Source organism: Pan paniscus, chromosome 10, assembly GCF_029289425.2.
Source record: "Pan paniscus chromosome 10, NHGRI_mPanPan1-v2.0_pri, whole genome shotgun sequence".
In the NCBI taxonomy this organism is placed as follows: domain Eukaryota; kingdom Metazoa; phylum Chordata; class Mammalia; order Primates; family Hominidae; genus Pan; species Pan paniscus.
Window position 1 is genome coordinate 96,564,291 of NC_073259.2, and position 14,679 is coordinate 96,578,969.

At 36.3% G+C, this 14,679-nt stretch overlaps 1 protein-coding gene across 2 annotated transcripts in view; it reads right to left on the reverse strand.

Moving 5' to 3' along the window:
- KITLG (KIT ligand) overlaps positions 1-14,679 on the reverse strand; it is a 75,521-nt gene that overhangs the window by 16,769 nt on the left and 44,073 nt on the right. For both annotated transcript variants that reach the window (XM_003828321.6, XM_024931243.4), the window contains exon 3: positions 10,488-10,550. In XM_003828321.6, coding sequence (XP_003828369.2) covers positions 10,488-10,550 — 63 coding nt within the window. The remainder of the gene's footprint in view (positions 1-10,487; positions 10,551-14,679) is intronic.

The following is a 14,679-nucleotide window of genomic DNA, read 5'->3' on the forward strand; positions in this document are numbered from 1 at the left end:
CGAATCAATATCCTTGGACTGCTAGCATCTCACTACCACTGACAATTCAGTTAAAAACTGTGAACTTCCTTAGGAATTTTAAAGTACCATGAACACCAAATCATGATCTCACTAAATGATTAAATGAAATATATAATTTAAAATGAATAAAATTAAAAGTATTCTAAACATAACTAGGAATATGACTGTTTCCAAAGACCAACAACAGAAATATATGCACATTCTAAGACTAAGCATAAATTTTTAAAAGGTAATATATTAATTCCACAGAATATGTGACACAGAATCTCTGTAGTTCCAGAACCAGTAAATTTGAGAAACTGGCTGAAATAAACCATGTGTTTTAAAATCATCCTGAGGACTTGCTAATTCTGGCATGCTTTCTCCTCTCCATCTCCTGCCTCATTCAAGAAACTGTGGGGGTTTATTAGGTGAAGTAATTTGACACATTATTCCACATTGGTATTAGATGCACAGTCTTTTTTTTTTTTTTTTTTTTTTGAGACAGTCTTGCTCTTCTCGCCCATGCTGGAGTGCAATGGCGTGGTCTCAGCTCACTGCAACCTCTGCCTCCTGGGTTCAAGCGATTCTCCTGCTTCAGCCTCCCGAGTAGTTGGGATTACGGGCATCTGCCACCACGCCCAGCTAACTTTTGTTTTTTTAGTAGAGATGGGATTTCACCATGTTGGCTAGGCTAATCTTGAAGTCCTGACCCCAGGTGATCCCATCTCGGTCTCCCAAAGTGCTGGGATTACAGGAGTGAGCCACCGCGCCCACCCCACAGACAGTCTTTAAGAGCAGTCACGGTAAGATTTACGGATTAAGAAGCTGAAAGTAGACAAAATAATACTGTAACACTTCTTCACTGAGGCACTTTACTTTCCATTTGGTAGCTATTCACAGAGAGATATCTATGTTCTTTCTTACAGGGCCTAAAGCTAGTATCTACCCAGTGAGAATGTTCTTTTCACAGGAGTTGGTGAAATACCAATTAGAGATTCTCAGAGAGAAAAGCCTGGCTCATGAACTATGAGGTTTCTAAGAATATTCATAAGGAGTATTCACCCAGCCTTCTAATCTGATTAATCTAAATACCAGCATTACCACCCAGTTTGTTTTTGTTTTACTTTCTTTAATTCGTGTCAAACTTCAGTCTTGCTGGAATTAGACGTATGCAAGCCTAGGGCACCTTTCTGTTTGTGCTTTCAGCATCTACCTCTGGGATGTGCAATCAAAATCTAGAGCCATGTCATCAGAATCACCAGAATTCCAGACCTAGAAGGAATACTGAGGACCAGTCTCACCAATTGCATAAGCGGGAAAATCAAGGCTTAGAGTAGTGAAGTGTCTCGTTCCAGGTTACATAACAAATTTACACAGAAATGCAAGAAACCAGGACTCTCGATCACTCATTTTGTTCTAGCAGCCATGAGAATAGTGAAAGCACATAAAACTGAAGTGTTTTTTTCTGCTGAATTCACTATGACCCATGTGGTCTCACATCTGGACCAGACACGATTCTTAGGCTCAATTAAGAAATCTCTTTGGAATAGAAATGGTTCTTTCTGTTTCATTTCAATTAATCCAGAGTCATACCAATGAAGGTAAATTTCTCTGAGGAATTGTGACAATTGCCATTTGTGGACTTTATTTACTGTTCTTTTGGTTTTTTTCGTTGTGGCTAGAAAGCTGACATTCTACTCTCAAACATTCCATGGGCAGGCAAATTTAAATGTTTCCTAAAAAAGCACTTTGCAAAATATTGCATGTTCATGTTGCCAGTGTAGTCTCCGAAATCTTAACTTCTCTTCGGATTAGCTGGGTTTTGTAATGATTTATTTTAGTCCTCTCCCTAAACAATTAATTTGGGTCTTCAGTGTTCACTTTAGGCATCTAACTTTACATTTCTTGTTTGAATTAAAGTGCCGTACAAATCTCAATCTGATTAAGATGGTAATCAACCAAAGCACTCTAAATATGTGTTATTTCCCAGGGCAGACCTATAAATGGCCCCTAGGCCAGCCCTAAAATAGAACAGTGAAGGAACAGCACAGGGGTTTGGGGAGTGAGGGCAGCAACGATGAAGTAGAGGCCTAGTTTTTAGTCCCAACTCTGTCAATTCACTTTGTGATTTCAGGCAAGTCATTTAATCTATTCAGGGCTTCAGTTTCTCCATCTATAAAATAAATTCTAATCGATGCTGGCCAATATGGGAATCCCACTATCCATCTGCAGCTCCTCTCACTCAAAATGCATTGAATGTGACTACAGAGCTAAAATTTTCATTTTACTTAATTATAATTTCTTTAAATTGAAAAGTCAATAATATCACCCTATTTAGAGGCTGAAACTTTTAAGTATGTTTGGAAAACACAGAAATGTGACTATCTTCTCAATGGTAAATTTTATTAAAAAATCTAAATATGGAATAACTATTTCTAATGAAAATTTAGTGTATGAACTGTAATATGTTGCAGATGTAAAACACACTGTGGATTTTGAATAATATGAAACATATAAAACATTTCATTAATAATTTTTATATTGATTTTAAGGTGAAATGACAATATTTTGGATACATGGGGCTAAATAAATTTCATTATACTTAATTTCAGCTGCTCGTTTTTATTTATTTATTTTTTTAGTGTTGCTACCAGACAATTAAGATTATGAACGTGGCTTCCATTGTATTTCTATCAGACAATAATGGCCTAGATAATCTGAAAAGCATCTTAATATAATCACTTATTAGGAAGACGGGCCCCTGTGCTGTAGTACAGTATACAAAAGAACTACTTAAAATAGCATTTAATGTCATATTTTATTCATTCAACTAACATTTTACGCTTATTCCTTTTAAATAAATACTTTCTTATTACATGGGAGATCGAGGCAGATAAATAGTTGACTACAAGTGTCTATTTGGCTGACGTCTATTTTTATAGAGAGAATGCCGCATCATAGGAGTGGAGCCTCAGAATCCATGCTTACAAACAGTGAACTTTCCCTGTAGCCACAGTTGGTTGGATGATGGTAGACACCTGACTTGGATAGGCCAACCAGAACGTTCCTCCCCAAAATTGGTATTGATCATTAGAAACTGATAATTAGTCTCTGAATAGGGCTGAAATTGAAATATGGAAACCTGGCAGCTCTTGGGCAGTTACATTCTACCAAGTGACTGGAACAAAGGAGAAAATATCTGCACAAATAGAACGAGGCGGAGAAACAGAGATTCAGAGATGGAGAAGGAAAAACTGATAGTTTCCAATCCTGGTTCCAGTCTTTTCATGAGGCCTGTTGCACCCATGCCCTTAGGTGACATGCTATTCTCTAGCGTCCTTATAATAATGGGACTTTTACTATTAGTGAAAACCACAGGAATCTAAACTAATAAGATGGGCTCCTTCAAGATTTGGAAATCTAGCATTTTTGCCAAGAGTTAAATGTTTATTCATAACTATTTTTTGAGGAGCGACTATATGCATTGGATTGTCTAAAGAATGGTGAGGAGATACACAGGAGTAAAAGATTTCAACCTTGCTCTGTAGATAGTCAAAATATAGTAAAAAGAGAACACAACAACAAAATAATAATGATGGTATCTGATGTTATTATATGCACACCACAACTCATATTTTTTGTATTTTAATTATTTCTCACAATAATACTTTGAGACAAATATATAACACTTAAAATATTAAGCTCTATGTAAGCAATATATGATCATGTACCCAAGATGAATAGCTTCTGGACAAATTCCATAGAAGTCCCAAGATAATAAACTAAAAGATAGGTTCCACATAGCAGGTGCAATGTTAGTATTGCTGACCACCAAGCCCCAGCATCAAGCAAAACACTCAGCACAGAGTAGATGTGATGCCAATTTCACCTGATCAAATGATACAAGGGAGAGAAAATGTGGGCTGAAAGAGCAGAAAATGTCCTTGTGTGAAAGAGAAATCTTAAACTGACCTTGGAGGAGATGACCACTAAGATGGGTTAAGCCCCAAGATATTGCATGATTCTGTGGGTAGAATTTGGATAAGTGGATGGGAGAAGAAAGGGCATCCTTTGAGAACAGGAGCATTATTTTAGGAGGCAGTGATGCATGTGGCTGAGGTGGCAAGTTTGTGTTGGGGAATAATGGGTATTCAGATGAGTTGGTTAGGGCAGGGAAGGATTACAGAGAGTCATGAACATTAGGTTCAGGAATTTGGCTCTCAGCCTTTAGTAAATGGGAACAATAAGCAGGTTCTTGAATGCAAAAATAACTCAATTAAAGCAGTAGAACAGAAGGCTTAAAGAAGCTGTGATTCCCCAAAATTGCATAATACAATTCTTACACCTAAAATATTTCAAAAAATTCACACGTATCTAAAAGAAGATAATAACGTTGCAGTGCAGATACTGTGTGATGAGTTATAGGCACTCACCTCATCATTATAACCTTGTGAACTAAGTTCAAATCTGTGCCTCAAGGAAATTACAAATGATTATATGGTAGGGAACTTTTCTTCTTCCTTTCTTCACTTTCTTTCAGCAAATATTCATTAAATGCATATGAGCATCCATGAGGCACTGAGAATCTAATGCAGAGCAAAAATAATATAGTTCCTACCTTCGTGAAGTTTACAGGTTGGTGGAAGATTATCTATTAAATCATCCCACAAATACATCCAAAACTGCTACTCTGAGGAGTGCGATGAGAAGAGTTTCCAGTAGAACAATTTGGTTTCATCAAAAATCAAAACCGAAATCTAAAAGAATCGGGTGTTAGCTAGACAAAAGAACCAATCAGGATTCCAGGAATAGAGAAAGCCAGGCAAGAAGCTATGTGGCAGCAAGGAACTGGTAACGATAAAGGACTGAAAAAGGATGTGGAAAGGTGCCAGATCAGTATAGTCTTTTTTTTTTTTTTTTTTTTTTTGAGACGGAGTCTCGCTCTGTCGCCCAGGCTGGAGTGCAGTGGAATGATCTTGGCTCACTGCAAACTCCACCTCCCAGGTTCACGCCATTCTCCTGCCTCAGCCTCCTGAGTAGCTAGGACTACAGGCGCCCGCCACCACGCCCAGCTAATTTTCTGTATTTTTAGTATAGACGGGGTTTCACAGTGTTAACCAGGATGGTCTCGATCTCCTGACCTCATGATCCACCTGTCTCAGCCTCCCAAAATGCTGAGATTACAGGCGTGAGCCACTGTGCCCAGCTAGATCACTATAGTCTTGGAGGCCTTGTTGAAGCAGCTCCTTTTCCTGTTTCCTAAGAGCAACAAAAAGCCATTCAATGAATATAAAGAAACAGGAATGAAATGATTGGATGTATTTCTTTTTAAATCACTCTGTCTATTCAGGAAGAATCAAAACATCAAATAATAAATCCTGAGGTATCAAAGAAAATGGAAAGAGCCCAGAGGTAAGTAACAGGGCCAGGCAAAAAAAGATGAGAATAGCCAAGAAGTGAAATTATGCATACCTGAGGAAGGGTACTGAAGAGGGAAGAAGGTTGGAAGGCTTATTGTTAGAGTGGCATCACATGCTGCCAATCACTTCCATATTTAGCTGTGCCTTTAAAAAGTCTGAATGAAAAACTGACAATGATAGCAAAGATTGGTTCAGGTAAGTATCATCAATAGATGCTAAATCTGTGGGAGAAACTTTGATAAGGAGAAGGATTGCTTATATGGCCTTAAAGTGTCTCTCCCCAAATTGTGAATGAGTAAATATACATAAATAGTTGAACATCTTAACCAGATGATCAAAACAAACAGCACCATGAGGAGAGGATGGACTCTGTGTGCCTCTGGATGTGGTTACCTGAGCACAAATCATCACTTACGTAGCAGTGTCACTTGAATTGCATAAGCTCCACAGAAGCATTAAGAAACATCAATCAAATGTTGCAAAGAGAAACACTTTTCTTAAAGGGGAGGACTGTCTCATTCAAAAATATCAGTGCCATAAAGACAAAGAAAGCCTGAGGAAATCTTAAAGGAGACTAGAGAGACAGGATGTAGTAGCTTATTATTGCTGCTATAACAAAGTACTACAAACTTGGTGGCTTAAAGCAGCACAAATTTGTTATTTTACAGTTCTGGAGGTCAGAAGTTTAAAATAGGTCTGAATAGGCTAATACCAAGGTATTCATTAGGGCTGTGTTTCTTTTGGATGCTCTAAAGGAAAAATCATTTTCTTTGCCTTTTCCAGCTTTCAGAGGCCATGTGCGTTCCTTGGCTTGTGAATCCCTCTTCCATCTTTGAAGCCAGCAGTGTAATATTTTCAAATCTCCCTCTCTGGCTCTGACACTCCTGCCTCCCTTTTATAAGAACTCATGTAAATCAGAGTGGGACCACCTGGATAATCCAAAATAACTTTTCCATCTATAAATCCTCAATTTAATTACATCTGCAAAGTCCTTTTTGCCATGTCAGGTAATATATTCCCAAAAACAAGGTATTTTTGGGAGTCATTATTTACATGGTATCAAAATGAAAATTCCAATCCTAGATAGGATCTTATACTGAAGGAAAAGAAATGCAAAAAAAAAAAAAAAAAAAAAAAAAAAAGCTAAATTGAAATGCAGACCTAGATTAAAGTACTATAATTATTGTAAAATTTGTTGAAGTTGCAAATGTACTGTGTTTAGGTAAGAAAATATCCTTCACATAGGAAATACACACTGAAGTATTTAAGAGTAAATGGACATGTATGCATCAGTATACAACTTATTCAAGAAGTTCAGAAACATAATAAAACACACATGCATACATAGAAAGAAAGCAACTGATAAGGCAAATGAGGCAGAATGTTAAAAATACTTGAAATAGCTGAATCTGGATTAAACGGCACATGGGTGTTCTTTAAATATTCTTGCAACTTTTTTGTAAATTTAAAATTATTTGCAAATAAAAAACTAAAAGAAAACTGATGAATATATACTTTAAGTAAAAATTGAAAAACGAATAAGATCCAGTGTTCAGTAGCAAAATAGGTGGCACAGTTAATAAAAATGTCTGTTTCAAAATAACTAAAAGTGGAATTGGAATGTTCCTAACACAAAGAAATTGTGAAGTTGAGCTGATGAATATTCCAGTTACTCTGATTTGATCATTACACACTGTATGCTTGTATCAAAATATCACGTGTACCCCATAAATATACACAACTCTTATGTATCCATAATAGCTAAAAATAAAAAAAATTTTTTTTAAATGAAGATTTTAAAACTCAAATATTACAAGCAACCCACAGTTTATGTAATGCTATGGAAGTTCAAGTGAATGAAGGTGTGTGGCAACAATTCAGCAATGCCATTTTTATTCTTTCTACAATAACATTACCAGTAAATGTAAAAGACCAGAAATATCCAGGTATTCTTTAAGGTTAGGAAGTTAAAGGAAATTTTAACAGTCCGGCAATATAATAGTTTCAAGGAGTTTAAAATAGCATTGGTGATTATCGTTAGATTTAAATACTAAGTGGTTGATCACACCCTGCTATTTGTGAGACAGAATCTGCTAGGTAATTTTCTAAGAAGGACCTTGGAAAAGTGAACTCCCTTTTCTAGGAGAATTTAGCTGTTTTTTAAAATGAAGGCAAAATAAAAATAAAAATAAAAGTGTATTCTATTCTAGAGCTTTCTTCTGCCCAGTGCCCATGGGCAGAATTTTATTGCTTTGGCACCAGAGAATCTTTTTGGCACCCATTCCCACTCCACCCTCTATTGTTTAAAGACAAAAGATAAGGCAGCTGGGACTCTGACCACTCGCAAATAATCAGAGGCCTCCCCACTGGGAAACTCCTCTGGTCTTCGCAGAAACGAACATGTCAAAATGAAGGTAAAACAAAGGGTGAGACCCCTGGTTCTGTCCAATGCTCTAAACATGGCCTTGTTTTTCTTGCCCATGGTGGTGGCCAAGAAGAACAGTGTTTCTCCAGTTGTGCCCGTATAGCATGCCAGAATCAATAGTAGATTTTTCTCAATTACAGAAACAAGCACAAAATATGTGGCAGTGAATCAGCTTTATTTTCACAAGCTTGGCTCTTGCTATCACAAGCCGACATTGAAATCTATGATTTAGTATATTCTATGATTATACCAGCACAAAAAATTCTATTTAGTTGTTTTCAGTTTAGCATTTGTTTTTCAAAGAGCAGCAGGTTATCTTTGGGTGCTTGGCAATCACAATCCTAAATGCTGCTGCAGTCAGGAAGGATCTGGGGTGGGTCTTTATTACCTAGAGGCTTCCCTTCAAACACTTTCCCTAAGTGTTGTAATTATTTAGATCCTCACTTTCCGTAACCCAGGGTTAAGAGTCTGATGACCTAGGGGTTTCTTTTTAAGACTCTGTCACGTTCTAATTGTATAGCCTTGGGCAAAATACTTTTGAGCTGTAAAGCTCAATGTATCATTTGTAAAATAGGAATCATAATAGCTATTTTACCTTCCTCAGAGTTTTTCTAATCAGCCAAGGAAATTAATATGTGAAATCATTTTGTAAATGGAAAAGTGTTATAAAAAGGCCACATAATCCCCCCTGCCTGCCTTCCCAATTACTAAACTTTTTGAACTAAAGATCATTGCCTAATTGGTGTGTGTTTGTTTCTTCAAGTGTCTGCCAAAGTGCTGGCTCCTGGTTAGTTTTTCCTAACTAAATACTTGCTTAGTAATCAAATAATAAAATTAATTAACTTTCAGGCTGCTAATAATTTTCCATTTCTATTTCCAGAGAACTCCCCCTAACTCAATAGGATAGACATTGACATAGGCTTGAGGATAAATGGTTCGACATGAAGATACATGTTCTAAGGAATTCTAAAAAAAACTTTAGGTAGTTCATGCTAAAATGCTTACTAATAAAAAGAAATGTAGCTTTGACATTCTCTTGAAATGACAGCCTTGTAGTCTTTGAAATGCATTTTAAGCACAAGCACATAATGATGTGTTTAAATTGGTAACAACTTTGATGGACTGATCCACAAAAATTGGTCAAAACCTAAAACAACTTGCACAAAGTAGATGTATAATAAGTTTTGGTAGATTATGGAAAGATGAGAGTTGTAGAGAAGAGAGTAACTCAAATGGTTTTAAATTTACTCAAGAAACACAGTACAGTAGTTGAAATGAGTCAACATAAAACAACTTGTCAAAGCATGTTGAAAGATATAAGCGAACTTCAAAGTATAGAAGCTTAACATAAAATTATTAAATATTCAAAAAGTTCCATGTCTTATGTATGGGTGCATACACTGCAGTAAACATATAAGAGAATGCTCCTCCTGCTCTACATAACACTAGTGAATGCTGTCCACATTACAAGCCCTGAAAGCACACATTGGAATGAAAAAGTCCAGCTCAGAATAAGTGTTACCACTAAGAGACAAACTGGGGATTAATGAAGACAGAGAAGGAGCATACATGGGGCATTAGTTACATTTGTAATGTTTCATTATTAAAAATATATTTGAAGCAAATATTGCACAATGGTAAGGTTTGATAAGCTCTGTGATAGGTATACAGATATTACATTATTCTCTATGCTTGAAATATTTCTTAATGTATGAATTCTGATACTGTGTAATGAGAAAAATAATTAAAATTTCTTGGTTTCAGCAACAGAGTAGTACTTATAATAGTAAACACATACACTTGTTGTAAGGTTCTAAGAATCTATTGCACTGCTAGTAAATCAAATTGTGCTTTCAAATTAAACAAGTGAGATAGGTCAGCTATGAAAAAGAATTTACATAAACTTACACTGAAGTCCTTTTTAGGGGGATGCTTAAGGAAAATGAGAAAATCTGTGGCTAGGTCTAAAGAAGATAATCGTATTTACTTTGGAAGTACAGATGGCCCTCTGTATCCATGGATTCAACCAACCAAAGATGGAAAATATTCAAACAATAAGAAAACATAAAGCAAATTTTAAAAGCAGAGTATAACAATGATTTATGTAATATAGGCATTATATTCAGTATTAGAATTAATTTAGAATTAATTTAGAAATAATTTAATTTAGTTCCAAATTCCTGGAACTAAACTCCTGGAACACACAGGAGTTCCAGTGTGCCTTCCATGGTGAAAAATAAAAATTTAAAAATAAAGTATACAGAAGAATGTGCATAGGTTATATGCAAATACTATGCCATTCATAGAAATGACTTGAGCATCCTAGGATTTGGGTATCCTGATGGTGGAGTGAGTGGGGAGGATGGAGGGTCGGAAGGTGTCCTGGAACCAATCCCCTAAGGATAGTGAAGAACAACTATACAGGTCTAGGATATATGTGCTGAAATGATCACTGATAAAGTTTAACAGTTGCTTAAGAGGGGGAAAAAAAAGCCTGCAAGTCAAATTCCAAAGATAAATTCTTCAAATCCTGACAATAAGCAAGCTCCTAAATAGCAGCTAGTGTACTATCTCAATATGAATGATCCCATTTCTTCTATGAGCTACTAAAATGAAACTCAGAAATGTAGTTTACATACCAAAACATCCATCCCGGGGACATATTTGAGGGTTATCATATAGTCTTTTGGAAGATTTGCCACCTACAGAGACAAAAAAAAAATTCCATAAGAAAATTCTTATACATCAATTAATCATATTTGTAGAACTTTGGAGAAAAGCAGACAAAACTGTTGTGCTTTATAAAGTTACCAATGAATTTCAATATTTACATGTATATTGATTTTTAATCCTTGATTTCTCTCTGTAATCAAAGGCATCCTTCAAAATAAAAAAGTGATAATACAGATCTTTTAGACTCCAAATTCAGTTATGCCTGGCTAGGTATAACCTACTGAGTTTTGGAAACATGATCTGAATTTCAGCTTCCACCTGTGATCTTGGAATTCCCCTCAAGGACTATTTTCCTACTTGTTCCTCCATAGGATTAATCATAAAATACATGCTTTTTATGTCAGTGGTTCTCAAAATGTGGACCTCAAAGTGATGTTCCAGCAATAGGGAATCTGTCAGAAATGCATATTCTCAGGCCATACCAGAGCTACTGAATCTTACTTAACAAGTCATCCAGGTGATTCCGATGTGCACCCAAATTTGAGAACTATTTTATGTTGAACCTAAAAAATGATCAGTGAAACTTCAAAAAAAAATGCTACTTATGAGATGCAAATGCTTTATAAGAAATAATTTAGAAAGATTCATTTTGTGATGTAACTTAATTCTCTTACCTTCGGCTGAACATTTGAGAAGTCTCAAATATTTGCCTAGGTTCTTTTGAAGGCTTTCAATAATGTCTGACTTACTTACATCAGTCATTCTGGCATAAGTGAATAAGCAATAGGTTTGGGACAAAGGAATCTGGGACAAATCTAAACTCTGTATGTTGGTTCCTCTCATTTATACAATGAAGATCAAGATACCTATGTCAAATGGTCATTTAGAATTAAGATAGATGAATGTGCCAAACACATTATAAACACTCAATCCATGTTCTTTACTGAGAGCTATACCGGCAACTGACTTTGGAGGCATATAACCCTAGTAAGTTACAGAGTTCTAGGTTCTCTTCCTTCCTACACACTGTACCAACTTTGCTGTCCGCAACCTTCTCTTATGTCACCATTAAAATTCCCAGATGAATAATTTAGCCAACAACTGACTTAGACCATTGGGTATTAAGATAACATATATTAAAAAGTAGTTTTGCACCATTACATCTTCAAGGGTCTATCTTGCTTTGTAGACTTATTTTTTCCTTCACCTTGTCTCTAAAAACTTTATCTTCCTTATAGAAAGCTAAGATCATGTGCATGTTTGCTAGACTAGGTCATCTCGCACAAGTTTACCATAACATTTTCTGTAGGATTCTGCTTGGTCTTGTCAATAGCTTCTAGAATCTGAGAACAATTTATTGATAAATGAATTTAGGCATGGGCATAAGTAGTCACATGGGAGCTAAGATAGTAACTGATCTCATGGTGCTTACTACCATCCTACTTCCAGTAATGCCACCTGACACTCATTTCAGCTCTGAACTGAGGCACTTAGTATGGTTCCTTTTCCCTAAGTTCACATAATCATAAAATAGTAACAGTGTCTAACACGTATCAAATATTTACTATGTGCTAGGCACTGTGCTCACTATGGGCTTGGGCTGCATTATTACAATTTATCCTCAGAACCTGCTGACATATTACCTCTATTTAACAGATGAAGAAACTGAGGCTAGAAGGGGTCAAGTGCCTTGACTAAGGTCACACAGCCATCACATGTTAAGTCTAGACTAGAACTCAGGTCCCTGGAGAGAAGAGCCTCCCTTGTCTCTTAGCTCCACTACATATTTTCACACTCTACACCCTCTGGGCACTTGTTCTGGGTATTTTCCACTTGTGAATCTTCACCATCAACCTTCTTCATACCACCCTAAATAAAATATTAGAATCATTGCTGCTTTTTTTTTTCTTTTTTTGGTACAGAGTCTCACTCTGTCACCCAGGCTGGAGTGCAGTAGCACAATCCTGGCTTACTCCAACCTCCACCTCCTGGGCTTAAGGAATCCTCGCATGTGTCAGCCTCTGGGATTACAGGCACGCACCACTACACCTGGCTAATTTTGTATTTTTAGCAGAGACGGGGTTTTGCTATGTTGGCCAGTCTGGTCTCAAACTCCTGGCCTCAAGTGATCTGCCTGCCTTGGCCTCCCAAAATGCTGGGATTACAGTCATGAGCCACCGTGTCCATTCCATTGCTGCTTATTGAAAACACACCTGAGCTGCCAGACATGACAGCATTTTTGTTCATTTATTTTTGGCGTTAACTCCCTTATTCTTTACACTTAACTTTCTTCCTCTCAAACTTTCCACCAAGCTTCCATAATTTCTTTTCTCTTCTTAATCTTCATCCTCATCTTTGAAAGGAAAAAGCGTCTAGTCATTTTATGTAAACCCTAGTGACAAAGACAGAGCAGACCTGCTGCAGATGTGAAAGCGATAAGTAAGCAGCAATATTCTATCTCATTTTGAATAAATCAGGTAAATTAAAGGCATTCCAGATAGAAAAATGCAGCAAGAAGTGGCAGGTATTCTGAACACAAGCTGCTTAACAATCCAGCCCTTTCTTAAGCATAATTTATATTATTTTAAAAATACAAAAATACAATCAACTAGATTAGTATTTACAAAGTGTGGGATCTGAGTATATGTCTAAAAAGCAAAGAAAATGTAAAGAGTATGGTGACCAATTCCATTTCATGAATAATTTATATACAAATATTGGTTCAAAGAGGGCTTATAGGAAGTTCCCTGATAAAAACACTGAAATCTACACTCTACCACTGGTGGTAGGGCAGTGTATAATAATAAAGTAATTTATTCGTTAAGCTGATTTACTGATATTCAATTTCTGGTGAGACTGAAAAATAATAATGTTTTTGAAAAGTGCTTTATAATTTAAAACAAGTTTTCATATACAGTCTCTACCACAACCCCATGAGAGATTATATTAAGCTTATTTTACAAATGAGGTCATGGAAACTCAGAGAGGTTAACCGGTATCCCCAAGGTACACGCATTAGGAGTAACTGGTGCAGGTAGGATGCAAACCCTGGCTTTGTGTGCTGGGGCTCAGCACATCTACCTATAGCGCAGTCTCCCATTATTACGTCCTTGGTTTTCATTGGTTTCCTTCTAATTACATTTGGAAGAGAAATTAGAAAGTCAAGTTGTAGATATTTGTGGTCACTTAATAAATTATTGTGTTAATATTACTTTCTAAGCATTTATACAGATTGAACATCTCTAATCTGAAATCTAAAATAAAGCTACATGCATACAAGCCATGTGATCTTTGACAGAGTCAACAAACATACACAATAGGGAAAGGACTCCCTATTCAATAAATGGTGCTGGGATAACTGGCTAGCTATATGCAGAAGAATGGAACTAGACCCCTACTATTCAACACATACAAAAATTAACTCAAAAGGAATTAAAGATTAAAATGTAAGGCCCCACACTGTAAAAATCCTGGAAGAAAACTTAGTAAACACCATTCTGGACATTGGCCTTGGGGAATAATTTATGACTAAGTCCTCAAAAGCAATTCCAACAGAAACAAAAAATGACAATTGGGAGCTAATTAAACTAAAGAGCTACTACACAGCAAAAGAAACTACTAACAGAGTAAATAGACAACCTACAGAATGGGGGAAAATATTTGTAAACTATGCATCCAACAAAGATCTAATATCCAGAATCTATAAGGAACTTAAACAATTCAACAAGCAAAAAATAACCCCATAAACAACAAGTAAGCAAAATACACAGACATTTCTCAAAAGAAGATATGCAAGGGGCCAAGAAACATATGAAAAATTGCTCAACCTCACTAATCAACAGAGAAATGCAAATCAAAACCACAATAAGACACCATCTCATATGGGTTAGAATGGCTGTCATGTTGGTGGGAGTGTAAATTAGTTCAACCATTGTGGAAGATAGTGTAGCGATTCCTCAAGGATCTAGAACCAGAAATACCATTTGACCCAGCGATCCCATTACTGGGTGTATACACAAAGGATTATAAATCATTCTACTATAAAGACACATTCACACGTATGTTTATTGCGGCACTATTCACAATAGCAAAGACTTGGAACCAACCCAAATGTCCATCAGTGATAGACTGGATAAAGAAAATGTGACACATATACAG